General features: G+C 45.4%; 1 protein-coding gene and 2 non-coding genes across 5 annotated transcripts in view; 1 reads left to right on the forward strand and 2 right to left on the reverse strand.

The window, feature by feature from the left end:
* Positions 1-15637, forward strand: part of NBAS (NBAS subunit of NRZ tethering complex) — a 1316984-nt gene that overhangs the window by 76192 nt on the left and 1225155 nt on the right. For all 3 annotated transcript variants that reach the window (XM_063915380.1, XM_063915382.1, XM_063915381.1), the window contains exons 6-7: positions 8581-8624; positions 10159-10292. In XM_063915380.1, the coding sequence (XP_063771450.1) occupies positions 8581-8624; positions 10159-10292 (178 nt within the window). The remainder of the gene's footprint in view (positions 1-8580; positions 8625-10158; positions 10293-15637) is intronic.
* Positions 4354-4468, reverse strand: LOC134913482 (U5 spliceosomal RNA). Its single transcript, XR_010177237.1, has one exon. It is a non-coding gene; the product is annotated as a U5 spliceosomal RNA (small nuclear RNA).
* Positions 5995-6111, reverse strand: LOC134913577 (U5 spliceosomal RNA). The gene has a single exon (XR_010177294.1). It is a non-coding gene; the product is annotated as a U5 spliceosomal RNA (small nuclear RNA).

The raw sequence follows: 15637 nt of genomic DNA on the forward strand, positions 1-15637 counted from the left end.
TTCGGGTTTTTCCCCGTTTTTTCCCGTTTTTTAAAATCGCGGCAAAATCCGCCAAATCGGCCGATTTTCGCCCGCGACTCTGGCGAATCCGTTTTTCATTGCATATGGTGAATTCCGGAAGCCACCTTCCGGAATTCACCTGGCGAATTTGGTCGAATTGAAAAAACGGCGATAATTGCCGCGAATTCGCCCGCTATTGCATATACCCCATAAAGGTAAAACAAAATATGTTTATAAATGTTAAAAATGGTTCTAGACCAATAAAATATCTAGCAGCATCTAGTAACAAATTCCAAACTTCATACACAAGAAGAAGAAAGAACGAAAAAAAAAGAGAAAATGATGTGTACGTTGAGGGGAAATTTCACATGTTAAAATTTTTAGGGTGATCAGATGCTCATTACTTTTTAAGCTCCCAAATAGGTGGGGTTTAGGTGCAAATAGCGGCTAATGCAGTCTAAAGTCCTGGTTAGTGGGCCCATGCCCCCGTTTGGGCGCCTAAGCTACGGTCTTTTCTCACATTTCTTCTCGCCATATCAGGAGGCAACGATACGAAATGTCTCTCCTTCGGCTAATGGCCACCCAAACGGAACAACAATTGAATTGCTTTGTTTTGTGCCCCTAGTGGCAGCAGCGAGGGAAAACAATTGAATTGCCCACTGTGTACGTACAGTACATAATAAATCATTTTATCTTTTAATCAACAATTGCAGAGTCAGCTAAAAAAACAAATAAGCCACCTACAGTACTGCTCCCAATTTTAATGAGTTGAGCCCTGCAATCTGTTTTCACAGCAAATTTGCAATTAAGTTCAAAATTCACACCGCGTTTTCCCAGCCAATTTGCGTGTTATTTTGTATTTATTTTTTTCATTTTTCCATGCAGACCCTCCTGAAAAGGTAGGGAAAAGCTTTACTGTAGTAAAAACGTGTGGACACGTGGCCTAATTCAGCATGGATCACTATTCACAGAATTTGCAAATTAAGCGATTATCAAACAACTGTGCATGCGTATCGTTTGCACGCATGAGGTATAATAGCGACAGAAAATGAATACAGATCATACTCGCAATGTAGCTGCTGTTTGACTGACAGGAAGCCGGCGTTTCTGGGTGTAAACCTGCCGTTTTCTGGGTGTGTCAGAAGAAACGTAGGCCTACCCAGGCGTTTTTCGGGAGGGTCTCTAATGTCAGCGCAGACCACTTCCAGTTCGTCTCAGTTGCAGATTAGTTGCAGCCTCAGACCTACTTACATTTGCTCAGATGGCAAATAAAACTTCAATGTTCCGGGAATTGCGCATGCATCTGTGAATGGATAGTGATCTGCGATGCATTTGCAAACTTGCACGGGGCGTTTTTTTTTCCTGTCGGGGTGGCGCCTTCTACTCGCAGACAACTGCAATTTCTCAGAATAACGATCCATGCCGAATTAGGCCCACAGTGCGGAACCTCTGGTTCACCCCTCCTACTGATTAATAGCACACTTGGAGGTTTTGTAAATGTATACTGTAGTACGGCCAGTAAGGATGTGCCAGGTGATTTTCTCTAAAAAGCTAACAAATGGGTTATATGAAGTGGGACATGTATAATGAGTTTTGTTGCTAGAAAAGGGGTCTAATGATGTATATAACATGTATGCAGAGCTGTTATAGTAATGGGAAACCATTTTTTAAACTTGCAGGTGGGAGTGAAGTGTGTTTTTTCTAACTTATTTCCCAAACTTGTATAAAAACACTGAAAAAATCACTTCACAGACAATTCTGTGCCCAAAAATACTGTAGAGACATTAATTTGCTTAAAAACATTTGCTGCCTATCATTTTTCCACCATTAATTGTAAAAAAAATGTTTCAAAATCATCCACTTGTCACCCTTTAACGGGAGGCAGTTACGTGACCGGCGGTCAGGAGACCACCGGTCACAATACCAAAGCCGGAATCTCACTTACTTACAGTCCCAACAGTCGGCATGCCAACTAACAGGGACTATTCCCACTCATGGGTGTCCCGGCATATGCAAGCCGGGATTCCGGCAACGGTATGGTGACCGGTGGTCTCCTGACCACAGGCCGCGCATACCCAACCCCTTTTAACAACCTCCAATGCTTTGCTGGTATCAACTAACTTTCTTCTGCACCGTCCTGCTAGCTCAGTTGCCACTTCTTGGAATCCAGAATGATTTCCCAACTTATAATGGAATTGACCTCAAAAAAATAGGATTTTGGTACTTACCAGGTAAATCCTTTTCTTTGAATCCATAGGGGGCACTGGAGTACTCTTGGGATATGGACGGGCGTAGCCGAACAAGGGCACTGAATATTTAAATTTAGGACCCTCCCCCCCCTCCATATCCCCGAGTACCTCAGTGTACGACCTCAGTGTTTTTTACTGAGCGAACAGGAACGATATAGAGAGGTTGACAATGGAGAATACCTATAACATAACGGACAACAACAATGTTGACCCATAACCTTACTGTCAACTAAACAGTTGACACCATAACCGATAGAACTTTATAAATTTGAACCAATCGGTGAAAATGTGTTACCATAAGCTCCTCTGAGCTTAATATCAATGAAGTAAAACTTGTTACCCTAAGCTCCCTTGAGCTTAAAACAACCCAGGTAAAACTGCTCTGGGTGGGCGTCCAGTGCCCCCTATGGATTCAAAGAAAAGGATTTACCTGGTAAGTACCAAAATCCTATTTTCTTTATCATCCACTAGGGGTCACTGGAGTACTCTTGGGACGTACCAAAGCTTCCCTCGTGGGCGGGAGAGCTGTTTGATACTTGTAACAGTAGGCAGCCGAAAGCTAGATGCTGATGGCGCCACCATTTATAACGTGTAAACGTGCACCAACATGGTGCACATGAAGGCTATATAGCCGCGTTTTAGACACTCCACGACCCACTGGGTCTGACATTCCCACAGAACCTGTGGGATGAGCTATTACTGACGTAGGCGATTGTAACTTAGCCTTAAAGTAAACCTGACTTGTAGTCATTATTATTACCCAACTGGATAATGTCTGCTAAGAAACTGGCTAACCCCAGTTGGCAGTATCATAGAGAACAAACAACGTATGCATATCACGTACTGTTGACGTTCGGGACATATATAAACGCGTAATGCGTGTACCACATTCAGAATTCTAGAATGTGCTGTCCACACAGGAACCCCTATTGGTATATTGATGTGAAGAATACGAAAGCGTGATTCGTCCGAAGATCTGCTTTGTCATGAGAAAACTCAAATACGGTGGCTTGGAATACAAGGCACCCAAATATGAAAACAAAACCCTTGCTGAAGCCAAGGCTATAAGAAAATTGTTTTCCAAAGTGAGAAACTTAATTCCCATTTGTTGAAAGGGTTCAAAATATGAAAACTGTAAGAAATCTGAACCCAACTTCAAGTCGCCTGGCGCTGTAGGTGGGATAAATAGAGTGTGAACTTTGATGACACCTTGTATAAAGATGTGTACAGACGCCAATAGAGGCAAACGTCTTTGAAATTAAGTTTACCACACAGATACCTGCACTCTTCGTGCAGATCAACGCAGTTTTCCATCCCACCCTGTTTAACAGAATACGGGTTACTTGAAGGATGATGTTGGAAACTTCCGAGGTTTACACCCTATGTAAGCACACGAAATTTTGTAAAAATTAGCTGCCTTAAACGGCTTACTATTTCGTAACCTGGTTATACTGTAATGCTCAATTTCTTAAGAGGGCGGTCTGCACCCTCCTCCCGTCAACCGCAGCTGCGGTACATAGATAATAGGTACATAGGTAACTATGGGTAAACTAACGTTCCCTGATGTAACAGGTTGGACGTATTATGAGCGGGTCAAGATCGTGTGCAAGTATTCCTTGAACATTCGAGAAGCAACTTCTCCGAAACCCATGAGCTACCACCAGTATGACTGTGACAAACTGTCTTATGAGCCGTTTTGACAACGGAGAGAGCAGCTGAAACTGGTGGAGCCAGATACACGATGCTGAATGACCACATGAATGTGAGAGACTCCACCGCCACTGCCCTTGTGATCTGTTTTGTACACATACTGAGCTTTTGTAATTGTGGCGAGATGCCATCATGTATACTTGAGGGTAACCCCCTTCTGTGGACTCCCATATGAAACACCTCTGGATTTAATGTCCAGTTTTCAGGATCCAAATCCTGACGGGTGAGATCCTCTGTCTAACAGATGTCCACTCACGTAATGATCTCTTGACATTTTCACATAATGGTGTTCTAAGCCATTGAGGATTTGAGTCACATGCTGCATTACCATGCGGCTTCTTGGTTCTTACTGGTTGTTGTGTATGCAACTGCCGTTGCCTTGTTTGACTGCTTAAGCCCAGCGTGAGGCAGGCATCAAAAAATTACATGAAACTCACGGTTATTCCTCTCTACAGAAATATTTAGTAAAAGGCGAAAGATTTATTCGTTCTTAAGAGAAACCAGAGTATATACCTGGTCAGCATTGTAAAATGCACAGAGTTCTAGGACCTTTATCGACAGCAATCTGTCGTGTTTTAGAACCTTTGTTGCTGATTTTAACTACAAATCCTGACCCTCTGCGACTGTCGTCCAGAGTATATGCACCCTTTTCCCTCTGTGGGAAACGCGAGTGAAGGGTGGCGAACTAAATTGAAAACACATCTTTATTCTTAATAGGTGAATACACCAATGTACCGCTAGTGTGCGTGTTTTGCACTAATTACTAGACGTACATTTGTTATTGCTGGTGTAGTAGGTAAAAGTCTTGCCGTATTTATCATCTTACCTAAGCATTGACATCGTTTAGACGGAATTAGATGTGATTGTTTTCGAACTTGATCTGCTACCGCAGTATACCTTAGTAGCGCAAGTTAAAGGAACTTTGTTGAGACAGAGTTCTTATGTGAGATGAGTTATCATCCCAACCTCCCTTTGGTAAATACCCAAAGCGATAAACAACGGTAGACATGAAATGGTTAATGGTTGTGGCGATCTGCAACCGCTAGAACCTGTGAAGAACAAACCGGACTGGGTAAATACGCATTCAAATGCAATTCTGCAATTGTGTGGCTCCAATAAGCCAATACTAACCGCAGAAAATCCATTTTCTAACTGTAGTAAATGACTTGCTGATTGATATTGCAACGGAGCTGTTTGGTTTTGCTCAAACAGAGGGGAATAAGTAACTCTGACTCTGTTGGCGTACTACTGCCTGGTTTATAAACCAGCAAAGACTAAATGACAACCTGCCAACCGTTTGACAGAGGCAGTTTTGTCCTTTAAGCTGTAAATAGCTGAGACCTGTATGAGTTGAAGTCCTGAAACCTCGCAAATGTAACATGTAAAGACGCGCTTCCACAATTGTAAAAGAAGTCATCAAACCACTGGCTTGCTGACTGTAACGTCCTGTCGTTACAAGGCGTGACTGTTCCTTATAAAGGGATAAAACGCCGTTACAAATATACTCAAATTTATGAGCAACCAGGCTCTGGCCTTGTCGCGCTTAACTAGCGACAATGAAAATAACCGGCGTTAGCAGAAGCTTTACAGATATACTCTGCGGCTTCTTTTACCAGTGATCGTCATTGTTTGATACATAGATTCTAGTGACCCAAATGTATCCTGGGTTTTTGACAGAAAATCATCTAGCAATGGCGGGTCGCGTCCTTTTGGAAACGATTATGTATGGTTGTTAACAACCCCCCCGCACTATCTGAGTGCTGGTCTAATGTACCCTTTTCACTCGTAGTTATAATTTGACATAGAATCGAGTTAAATAAACACTCTGGTACCCAAAGGAAAATTGGCCCTTTGGAAGACTGTCTTTTGTTAGGGCTGGCGGAGTCATTCCGAGACTCCGATGTTACCGCTCTTTTAATTTGAATTGCCAATGTTAACATAGGATTTTTAAAATTATTTCTAGTCTGCACTATAGCCTTACTCGCTATGTAGACAGACACCATAAAATAATAGGCAATAGACAGACACTTGCACGACTTAATGAAGTTATTATGTGTCATATATATATATATGTTATCAAGCTTGTTTCTCTCTACGGAAATCTTTAGCAACAAACGAAAGATTTATTAGATATGAAGAGAAATCAAAACATTTTCTTTTATGTGAAAAGCAGTTCACATGGGCATATGAAACCCGAACCAAATTCCTACTAACTTCCCTGCGCCTCTGGTGGCTGAGAGATGTAGGGTAGGAATGTTCTAGAATTAATTAGAAATACAGATTACATGGCTAACTTATGTGAAAACCTGACCCAAAAATTCCTACTAACACCCCTGCGCCTCCTTGTGGAGTATAGGTGTATGGGTCTGGAATTATAACCTGGAAGAACAGCAATGATTAAAATGACCTCATGCCATGCTTCCACTGAAAATCACAGGACAGGTTACCTGCTGCAGCGTTAATATATAGGCTTAATAGCCTATTATACCTTAAATATAGGCTCAATAGCCTATTCTACAGTTACAGGTCTATTATACAGTAAACTCCGTGCAGTTTACAATACATTATGCAGCCTTATACTTTAGTTAGCCTTCCAGTTATTTTCATTAACTGTTTAAACACTAAGCAGTCTTACCCCATGCAGCCTTCTGCTGCTATGGCTTTTCTCAACACTGCCTGCAGTGAATTATCCAACATATCTTATTCCCAAGCAGCCTTTGCTGCTGCTATGGGTAAATAACTTGTTTAAAAACTGTCTTATTTAGAACTGAGCAGTGTCTTATTTAGAACTGAGCAGTGTATTAACCCATGCAGCCTTTGCTGCTGCTATGGCCTTTACTCACCGTCACCCCCCCCGCAGCCGCGCTGCTTGTGATGTAGCTTCTCCCTGTGCAGCGCCGGAAGCGAGTGCAGGGAGCTTGGGGAAACCCGGGGAGCGCTGCTATATTGCGCCGGGGAGCCCTAGGAACGGGCGGCGCCTCATACAGCAGTGGCCGGGTGCAGCGCTGGAAGAGCGGCCGGCGTCTTTAGTGACGTACGGCCGCTCGGAGCTTTAGACCCGGGTACGCAGAGTGGCTGCTTGAGCGGCGCTCGCGTACAGTGGCTGGGAGAGCGGCCGGCGTCTGAGTGACGTGCGGCCGCTCGGTTACCGTGCTGGGAGAGCGGCCGGCGTCTGAGTGACGTGCGGCCGCTCGGTTACCGTGCTGGGAGAGCGGCCGGCGTCTGAGTGACGTGCGGCCGCTCGGTTACCGTGCTGGGAGAGCGGCCGGCGTCTGAGTGACGTGCGGCCGCTCGGTTATCACCCCCCTGCTGGGAGAGCGGCCGGCGTCTGAGTGACGTGCGGCCGCTCGGTTATCACCCCTGCTGGAAGAGCGGCCGGCGTCTGAGTGACGTGCGGCCGCTCGTTACAGTGCAGAGTACTGGTACATTGGCTGGGCGAGCGGCCGGCGTCTGTGAGTGACGTGCGGCCGCTCTCTCGTTCAGCGGGGTCTCTGTAAGCGGCGGGCAAAGCAGCGGTAAAAATAAATGCTTTCCCACACAGCAGGGCGGCAGCGTGAGCTGACCGCCCTGACCCCCCCCCACCATACCTTAGTGTCGCACTTCTGTAAGCTCCGTCCAGATTGTGACGGGGCTTCCATCCTGGCTGTGACGGGGCTTCTTACTGTAAGCACCGTCCAGTTTTCAGCTCTCCTCCTGGCTGTGACGGGGCTTGTAATCTCCGTCCAGTTGCAGTAGGAGACAGTCTGCCTGTGGCTGTGAGGGTGCTCTTTGTGAGGACCGACACGCCATGCGCTGTCTTGTAGCGCCTGTGGCTGTGAGGGTGCTCTTTGTGAGGACCGACACGCCATTCGCTGCCCGTGCAGCGGCACTATCCCGGACCCATGTTTTTCCAGAAACTGGGAAGGGATGTGCTAAGTGTAAAAATAAAAATTAAAAATAAAAATTTAAAAATAAAAATCCAAGTGTGGATATACCACAAGCCTTGTTCGTGCTGTGAGCACCGAAAAAACACTGAGGTCGTACACTGAGGTACTCGGGGATATGGAGGGGGGGGAGGGTCCTAAATTTAAATATTCAGTGCCCTTGTTCGGCTACGCCCGTCCATATCCCAAGAGTACTCCAGTGACCCCTAGTGGATGATAAAGAAAGTTTCAGATTGGGGCAGTTTGTGGGTGATGTTACATCACAAGAGCGGATTGTTACCAGTTCAATTACTGAACTCTGTAACGCTGCAGAGGGACTAGGTGTAAACAAACTTTATCACCTCTATTGTTGAACTACAGGAAACATATTCTAAACCAAGTACAGCAATACATCATTTTCTGTATAGAAATCAATGCGCATTTCCCCATTCTGCTCCAGAAGCGGCGGAGCAGGATAATTTGCATTTGGACTGTACACATGCTACAAAATAAGAAATTTTTACATTTTCTGCCCAAACTTCTCTTACGATAAGAATATTTTTTTTTTCTCCAGGCAGGATGTGCTGCTCTAATTCATCTACTTCTGCATAACACCGATGGGTACATATCTCAGCGGTATGTTTGCAGGAATACATCACTCTCTCATAGTTATCAAGATTTAATTTCCCTTTTGTATTCTGTTTCCTGCACCCTTCCAGGTCTGCAAAGGATGACTTTGGCTCGGTTATAGGAAAATGTCAAGGTGAGTGATTAGAAGTACACTCCGTCCTCAATACATTTTTTTTTTTTTTTAAGCATGCAGCGAAATTCATCCAATTTAATACAATTCAACTAGTTCAACAAGCGCAGCGGCTGGAAACACCAGCTAATTGAAATGTAAAAATATGTTGTAGAGGCGCAATGTAGCTAAAACCTTCTCGGCAAACAGAATTGTTTGTTATGTGTACATTATTTAGTGTTGATTTAGTTTTATAGGGTTTCTCAGTGCCTCGCTGTAAGGGAAATTACCCCTTATAAGATGGTTCTTGTTACAATACAAGATGGGTTTTTGCGTTGTTAAGGCTTTCACTGCTACATAATAGATCTTGAATTACCGCTTTCTGAAACTTGGTAAGGTACCCTTAAGAAATATTATGCATTCTTATACATGGACAGATTCAGCCGCTTGGTGGTCACGCCACTTGGTCCTATGTCTCATTTCTCTCCACCCTGTCCTACTTGTTTGTTCCTGTTAAGCAGCGTTTCTGCATGCCATGTATATGTCCTGCTAATAGCTAATCATCCATGCATTTATTATTCTCTTTATCTACTGTATGTCTGTGGGCCTAATTCAGATCTGATCGCAGTAGCAAAATCTTTCTCTAATGGGCAAAACCATGTGCATTGCAGGTGGGGCAGATATAACATGTGCAGAGACAGTTAGATTTGGGTGGGTTATATTGTTTCTGTGCAGGGTAAATGCTGGTTTCTTTATTTTTACACTGCAAATTAGATTTCAGTTTGAACACACCCCACCCAAATCTAACTCTCTCTGCGCATGTTATATCTGCCCCACCTGCACTGCACATGATTTTGCCCATTAGAGAAAGATTTTGCTGATGCGATCAGGTCTGAATTAGGCCCTTTATACGTTCACTGTTATCATGAATGTCTGTTTTAGCACGATCTGTTATGTACTTATTTAACTTGTAGTTGTCTGTTCATGACATAACTGTATATTGTTAATCACGTTTTCATTTAGTAAATGTGTACTATCATCGCCTTATGGGCATGAATCATTGTTTTTAAGTAAAGCAAAAATCAGGCAACAGAGCAAAACCATGATCAAGAGAATGGGTTCTGCAAATATTCTTGTAACTCAGAGGTTCCCAAACTGTGTGCCGTGGCTCCCTGGGGTGCCTCGGGACACTTGCAGGGGTGCCCTGAGTTGGTGGTCCAGGACCAATTCAAATTATTCATGGTCAATATAATAGGCAAAACCAGTGCTGGTGGCTGCCAGTCATAAAATATGTGGCCAAACAGAAGCAAATCTTGTCCCTCACCACACACCTGACCCTAAGGATGACTTATAAACGCAATCTACTTAATGTAATATTTCTTTCTAAATTTCTCAATAAGAAATTTGTCTAGGGATGCTGTGAAAAAAATTCTGATATTCTAGGGCGCCGTGATTCAAAAAAGTTTGGAAACCACTGATGTAACTTGTTCGTATTAAACCTTTCATGTTTGAAGAAACCTATTTTTACATGTTATTTTTTGTCCTTTTGTGTGTGCAGTTCCCAAAGACCCCAACCCTCAGTGGAGACGTGTAGCGTGGAGCCACGACTGTACTTTGGTGGCGTATGCTGAGAGCACCGGGACTGTCAGGCTCTTTGATCTCATAGGGAGTGAACTTTTTGTCATCCCGCCGGTATTTGTAACTCCTATTTATTTCACCAATAACTGCTCTGCATGGGGTAGAAAGCCTAAAAGGAATCGATCATCAAGATCACTAAAAACAGAAATAGCCGATCTGCACAGTCTGATCCATTTTCTAATTACAATATGCGGCAAAGTTTTACATATAACTGAGAACAAAGGCTGAGAGGATGGGCTGGGGACATAAATAAATGTCAGCACTCTCTTTGGGCCTGCTGGCACGGCTTTATGTAATGAGCCCCGGCGAGCCTTGCCGCTCACCGTATAAGTGCTAATTCTTCTGTTTTTCCCATCTGAATTTCATAGTTACTGCATGTGGGGTTGATGTGTTGCTGGAATTACTTAGGGCTGGGCTTCACGTAATAATAACAATAAAAATAAGAATTTACTTACCGATAATTCTATTTCTCGGAGTCCGTAGTGGATGCTGGGGTTCCTGAAAGGACCATGGGGAATAGCGGCTCCGCAGGAGACAGGGCACAAAAGTAAAGCTTTCCGATCAGGTGGTGTGCACTGGCTCCTCCCCCTATGACCCTCCTCCAAGCCAGTTAGGTACTGTGCCCGGACGAGCGTACACAATAAGGGAGGAATTTTGAATCCCGGGTAAGACTCATACCAGCCACACCAATCACACCATACAACTTGTGATCTAAACCCAGTTAACAGTATGATAACAGAGGAGCCTCTGAAAGATGGCTTCCTACAACAATAACCCGAATTAGTTAACAATAACTATGTACAATTATTGCAGATAATCCGCACTTGGGATGGGCGCCCAGCATCCACTACGGACTCCGAGAAATAGAATTATCGGTAAGTAAATTCTTATTTTCTCTATCGTCCTAGTGGATGCTGGGGTTCCTGAAAGGACCATGGGGATTATACCAAAGCTCCCAAACGGGCGGGAGAGTGCGGATGACTCTGCAGCACCGAATGAGAGAACTCCAGGTCCTCCTTAGCCAGAGTATCAAATTTGTAAAATTTTACAAACGTGTTCTCCCCTGACCACGTAGCTGCTCGGCAAAGTTGTACTGCCGAGACCCCTCGGGCAGCCGCCCAAGATGAGCCCACCTTCCTTGTGGAGTGGGCCTTTACAGATTTAGGCTGTGGCAGGCCCGCCACAGAATGTGCAAGTTGGATTGTGCTACAGATCCAACGAGCAATCGTCTGCTTAGACGCAGGAGCACCCATCTTGTTGGGTGCATACAATATAAACAACGAGTCAGATTTTCTGACTCCAGCTGTCCTTGCAATATATATTTTCAATGCTCTGACAACGTCCAGTAACTTGGAGTCCTCCAAGTCACTTGTCGCCGCAGGCACTACAATAGGCTGGTTCAGATGAAATGCTGACACCACCTTAGGGAGAAAATGCGGACGAGTCCGCAGTTCTGCCCTGTCCGAATGGAAAATCAGATATGGGCTTTTGTAAGATAAAGCTGCCAGTTCTGACTCTCTCCTGGCCGAAGCCAGGGCTAGAAGCATGGTCACTTTCCATGTGAGATACTTCAAATCCACTTTTTTTAGTGGTTCAAACCAATGGGATTTTAGAAATTCTAAAACCACATTGAGATCCCATGGTGCCACTGGAGGCACCACAGGAGGCTGTATATGCAGCACTCCCTTAACAAAAGTCTGGACTTCAGGAACTGAAGCCAATTCTTTTTGAAAGAAAATCGACAGGGCCGAAATTTGAACCTTAATAGATCCCAATTTGAGACCCATAGACAATCCTGATTGCAGGAAATGTAGGAATCGACCCAGTTGAAATTCCTCCGTCGGAGCACTCCGATCTTCGCACCACGCAACATATTTTCGCCAAATTCGGTGATAATGTTGCACGGTTACTTCCTTCCTTGCTTTAATCAAAGTAGGAATGACTTCTTCCGGCATGCCTTTTTCCTTTAGGATCCGGCGTTCAACCGCCATGCCGTCAAACGCAGCCGCGGTAAGTCTTGAAACAGACAGGGACCCTGCTGAAGCAAGTCCCTCCTTAGAGGTAGAGGCCACGGATCTTCCGTGATCATCTCTTGAAGTTCCGGGTACCAAGTCCTTCTTGGCCAATCCGGAACCACTAGTATCGTTCTTACTCCTCTTTGCCGTATAATTCTCAATACCTTTGGTATGAGAGGCAGAGGAGGAAACACATATACCGACTGGTACACCCAAGGCGTTACCAGTGCGTCCACAGCTATTGCCTGCGGATCTCTTGACCTGGCGCAATACCTGTCCAGTTTTTTGTTGAGGCGAGACGCCATCATGTCCACCTTTGGTTTTTCCCAACGGTTCACAATCATGTGGAAGACTTCTGGATGAAGTCCCCACTCTCCCGGGTGAAGGTCGTGTCTGCTGAGGAAGTCTGCTTCCCAGTTGTCCACTCCCGGGATGAACACTGCTGACAGTGCTATGACCTGATTCTCTGCCCAGCGAAGAATCCTTGCAGCTTCTGCCATTGCTCTCCTGCTTCTTGTGCCGCCCTGTCTGTTCACATGGGCGACTGCCGTGATGTTGTCCGACTGGATCAACACCGGTTTTCCCTGAAGCAGAGGTTCTGCCTGGCTTAGAGCATTGTATATTGCTCTTAGTTCCAGAATGTTTATGTGAAGAGACGTTTCCAGGCTCGTCCACACTCCCTGGAAGTTTCTTCCTTGAGTGACTGCTCCCCAGCCTCTCAGGCTGGCGTCCGTGGTCACCAGGATCCAATCCTGTATGCCAAATCTGCGGCCCTCCAATAGGTGAGCACTCTGCAACCACCACAGAAGAGATACCCTTGTCCTTGGAGACAGGGTTATTCGCTGGTGCATCTGAAGATGCGACCCTGACCATTTGTCCAACAGATCCCTCTGGAAAATTCTTGCGTGGAATCTGCCGAATGGAATTGCTTCGTAAGAAGCCACCATTTTTCCCAGGACTCTTGTGCATTGATGTACAGACACCTTTCCTGGTTTTAGGAGGATCCTGACAAGCTCGGATAACTCCTTGGCTTTCTCCTCCGGGAGAAAAACCTTTTTCTGAACCGTGTCCAGAATCATCCCTAGGAACAGCAGACGAGTTGTCGGCATTAACTGGGATTTTGGAATATTCAGAATCCATCCGTGCTGTTTTAGCACTTCTTGAGACAGTGCTAATCCCAACTCTAGCTGTTCTCTGGACCTTGCCCTTATTAGGAGATCGTCCAAGTATGGGATAATTAATACGCCTTTTCTTCGAAGAAGAATCATCATCTCGGCCATTACCTTTGTAAAGACCCGAGGTGCCGTGGACAATCCGAACGGCAGCGTCTGAAACTGATAGTGACAGTTTTGTATGACGAACCTGAGGTACCCCTGGTGTGAAGGGTAAATTGGAACGTGGAGGTACGCATCCTTGATGTCCAAGGATACCATAAAGTCCCCTTCTTCCAGGTTCGCTATCACTGCTCTGAGTGACTCCATCTTGAACTTGAACTTCTTTATGTACAGGTTCAAGGATTTCAGATTTAGAATAGGTCTTACCGAGCCATCCGGCTTCGGTACCACAAATAGAGTGGAATAATACCCCTTTCCTTGTTGTAGAAGAGGTACCTTGACTATCACCTGCTGAGAGTACAGCTTGTGAATGGCTTCCAAGACCGTCTCCCTTTCGGAGGGGGACGTTGGTAAAGCAGACTTCAGAAAACGGCGAGGTGGATCTGTCTCTAGTTCCAACCTGTACCCCTGAGATATTATCTGCAGGATCCAGGGATCTACCTGCGAGTGAGCCCACTGCGCGCTGAAATTCTTGAGACGACCGCCCACCGCCCCCGAGTCTGCTTGAGAAGCCCCAGCGTCATGCTGAGGCTTTTGTAGAAGCGGGGGATGGCTTCTGTTCCTGGGAAGGAGCTGCCTGTTGCTGTCTCTTCCCCCTTCCTCTGCCTTGTGGCAGATATGAATATCCCTTTGCTCTCTTGTTTTTAAAGGAACGAAAGGGCTGCGGTTGAAAAGTCGGTGTCTTTTTCTGTTGGGGAGTAACTTGAGGTAAGAAGGTGGATTTCCCGGCTGTAGCCGTGGCCACCAAATCTGATAGACCGACTCCAAATAACTCCTCCCCTTTATACGGCAAAACTTCCATATGCCGTTTTGAGTCCGCATCGCCTGACCACTGTCGTGTCCATAAACTTCTTCTGGCCGAAATGGACATAGCACTTACTCGTGATGCCAGTGTGCAGATATCCCTCTGTGCATCGCGCATATAAAGAAATGCATCCTTTATTTGCTCTAAAGACAGTAAAACATTGTCCCTATCCAGGGTATCAATATTTTCGATCAGGGACTCTGACCAAGCTACTCCAGCACTGCACATCCAGGCTGTCGCTATAGCTGGTCTTAGTATAACACCTGTATGTGTGTATATACTTTTCTGGATATTTTCCATCCTCCTATCCGCTGGATCTTTAAGTGCGGCCGTCTCAGGAGAGGGTAACGCCACTTGTTTAGATAAGCGTGTGAGCGCCTTGTCCACCCTAGGAGGTGTTTCCCAGCGCGCCCTAACCTCTGGCGGGAAAGGGTATAGAGCCAATAACTTCTTTGAAATTAGCATCTTTTTATCGGGGGCAACCCACGCTTCATCACACACCTCATTTAATTCTTCTGATTCGGGAAAAACTATAGGTAGTTTTTTCACACCCCACATAATACCCTGTTTAGTGGTACCTGCAGTATCAGCTAAATGTAACGCCTCCTTCATTGCCAAAATCATATAACGTGTGGCCCTACTGGAAAATACGGTTGATTCGTCACCGTCGCCACTGGAATCAGTGCCTGTGTCTGGGTCTGCATCCATTCTGGTGTCGACCCCCTAGGAGGTGACATCCCCATATTTGGCAATTGCTCCGCCTCCACACCAATATCGTCCTCATACATGTCGACACACACGTACCGACACACAGCAGACACACAGGGAATGCTCTTAACGAAGACAGGACCCACTAGCCCTTTGGGGAGACAGAGGGAGAGTTTGCCAGCACACACCAAAAAGCGCTATATATGACAGGGATAGCCTTATAATAAGTGCTCCCTGTATAGCTGCTCTTATATATAATTTTTTGCCACTATTTTGCCCCCCCTCTCTGTTTTACCCTGTTTCTGTAGTGCAGTGCAGGGGAGAGACCCGGGAGCCGTCCTGACCAGCGGAGCTGTGGAAGGAAAATGGCGCTGTGTGCTGAGGAGATAGGCCCCGCCCCTTTTTCGGCGGGCTCGTCTCCCGCTCTTTAGTGTATACAGGCAGGGGTTAAATATCTCCATATAGCCCCCGGAGGCTATATGTGAGGTATTTATTTAGCCAAATAGGTTTCATTTGCCTCCCAGGGCGCTCCCCTCC

This window comes from Pseudophryne corroboree, chromosome 4 (genome assembly GCF_028390025.1).
Source record: "Pseudophryne corroboree isolate aPseCor3 chromosome 4, aPseCor3.hap2, whole genome shotgun sequence".
In the NCBI taxonomy this organism is placed as follows: domain Eukaryota; kingdom Metazoa; phylum Chordata; class Amphibia; order Anura; family Myobatrachidae; genus Pseudophryne; species Pseudophryne corroboree.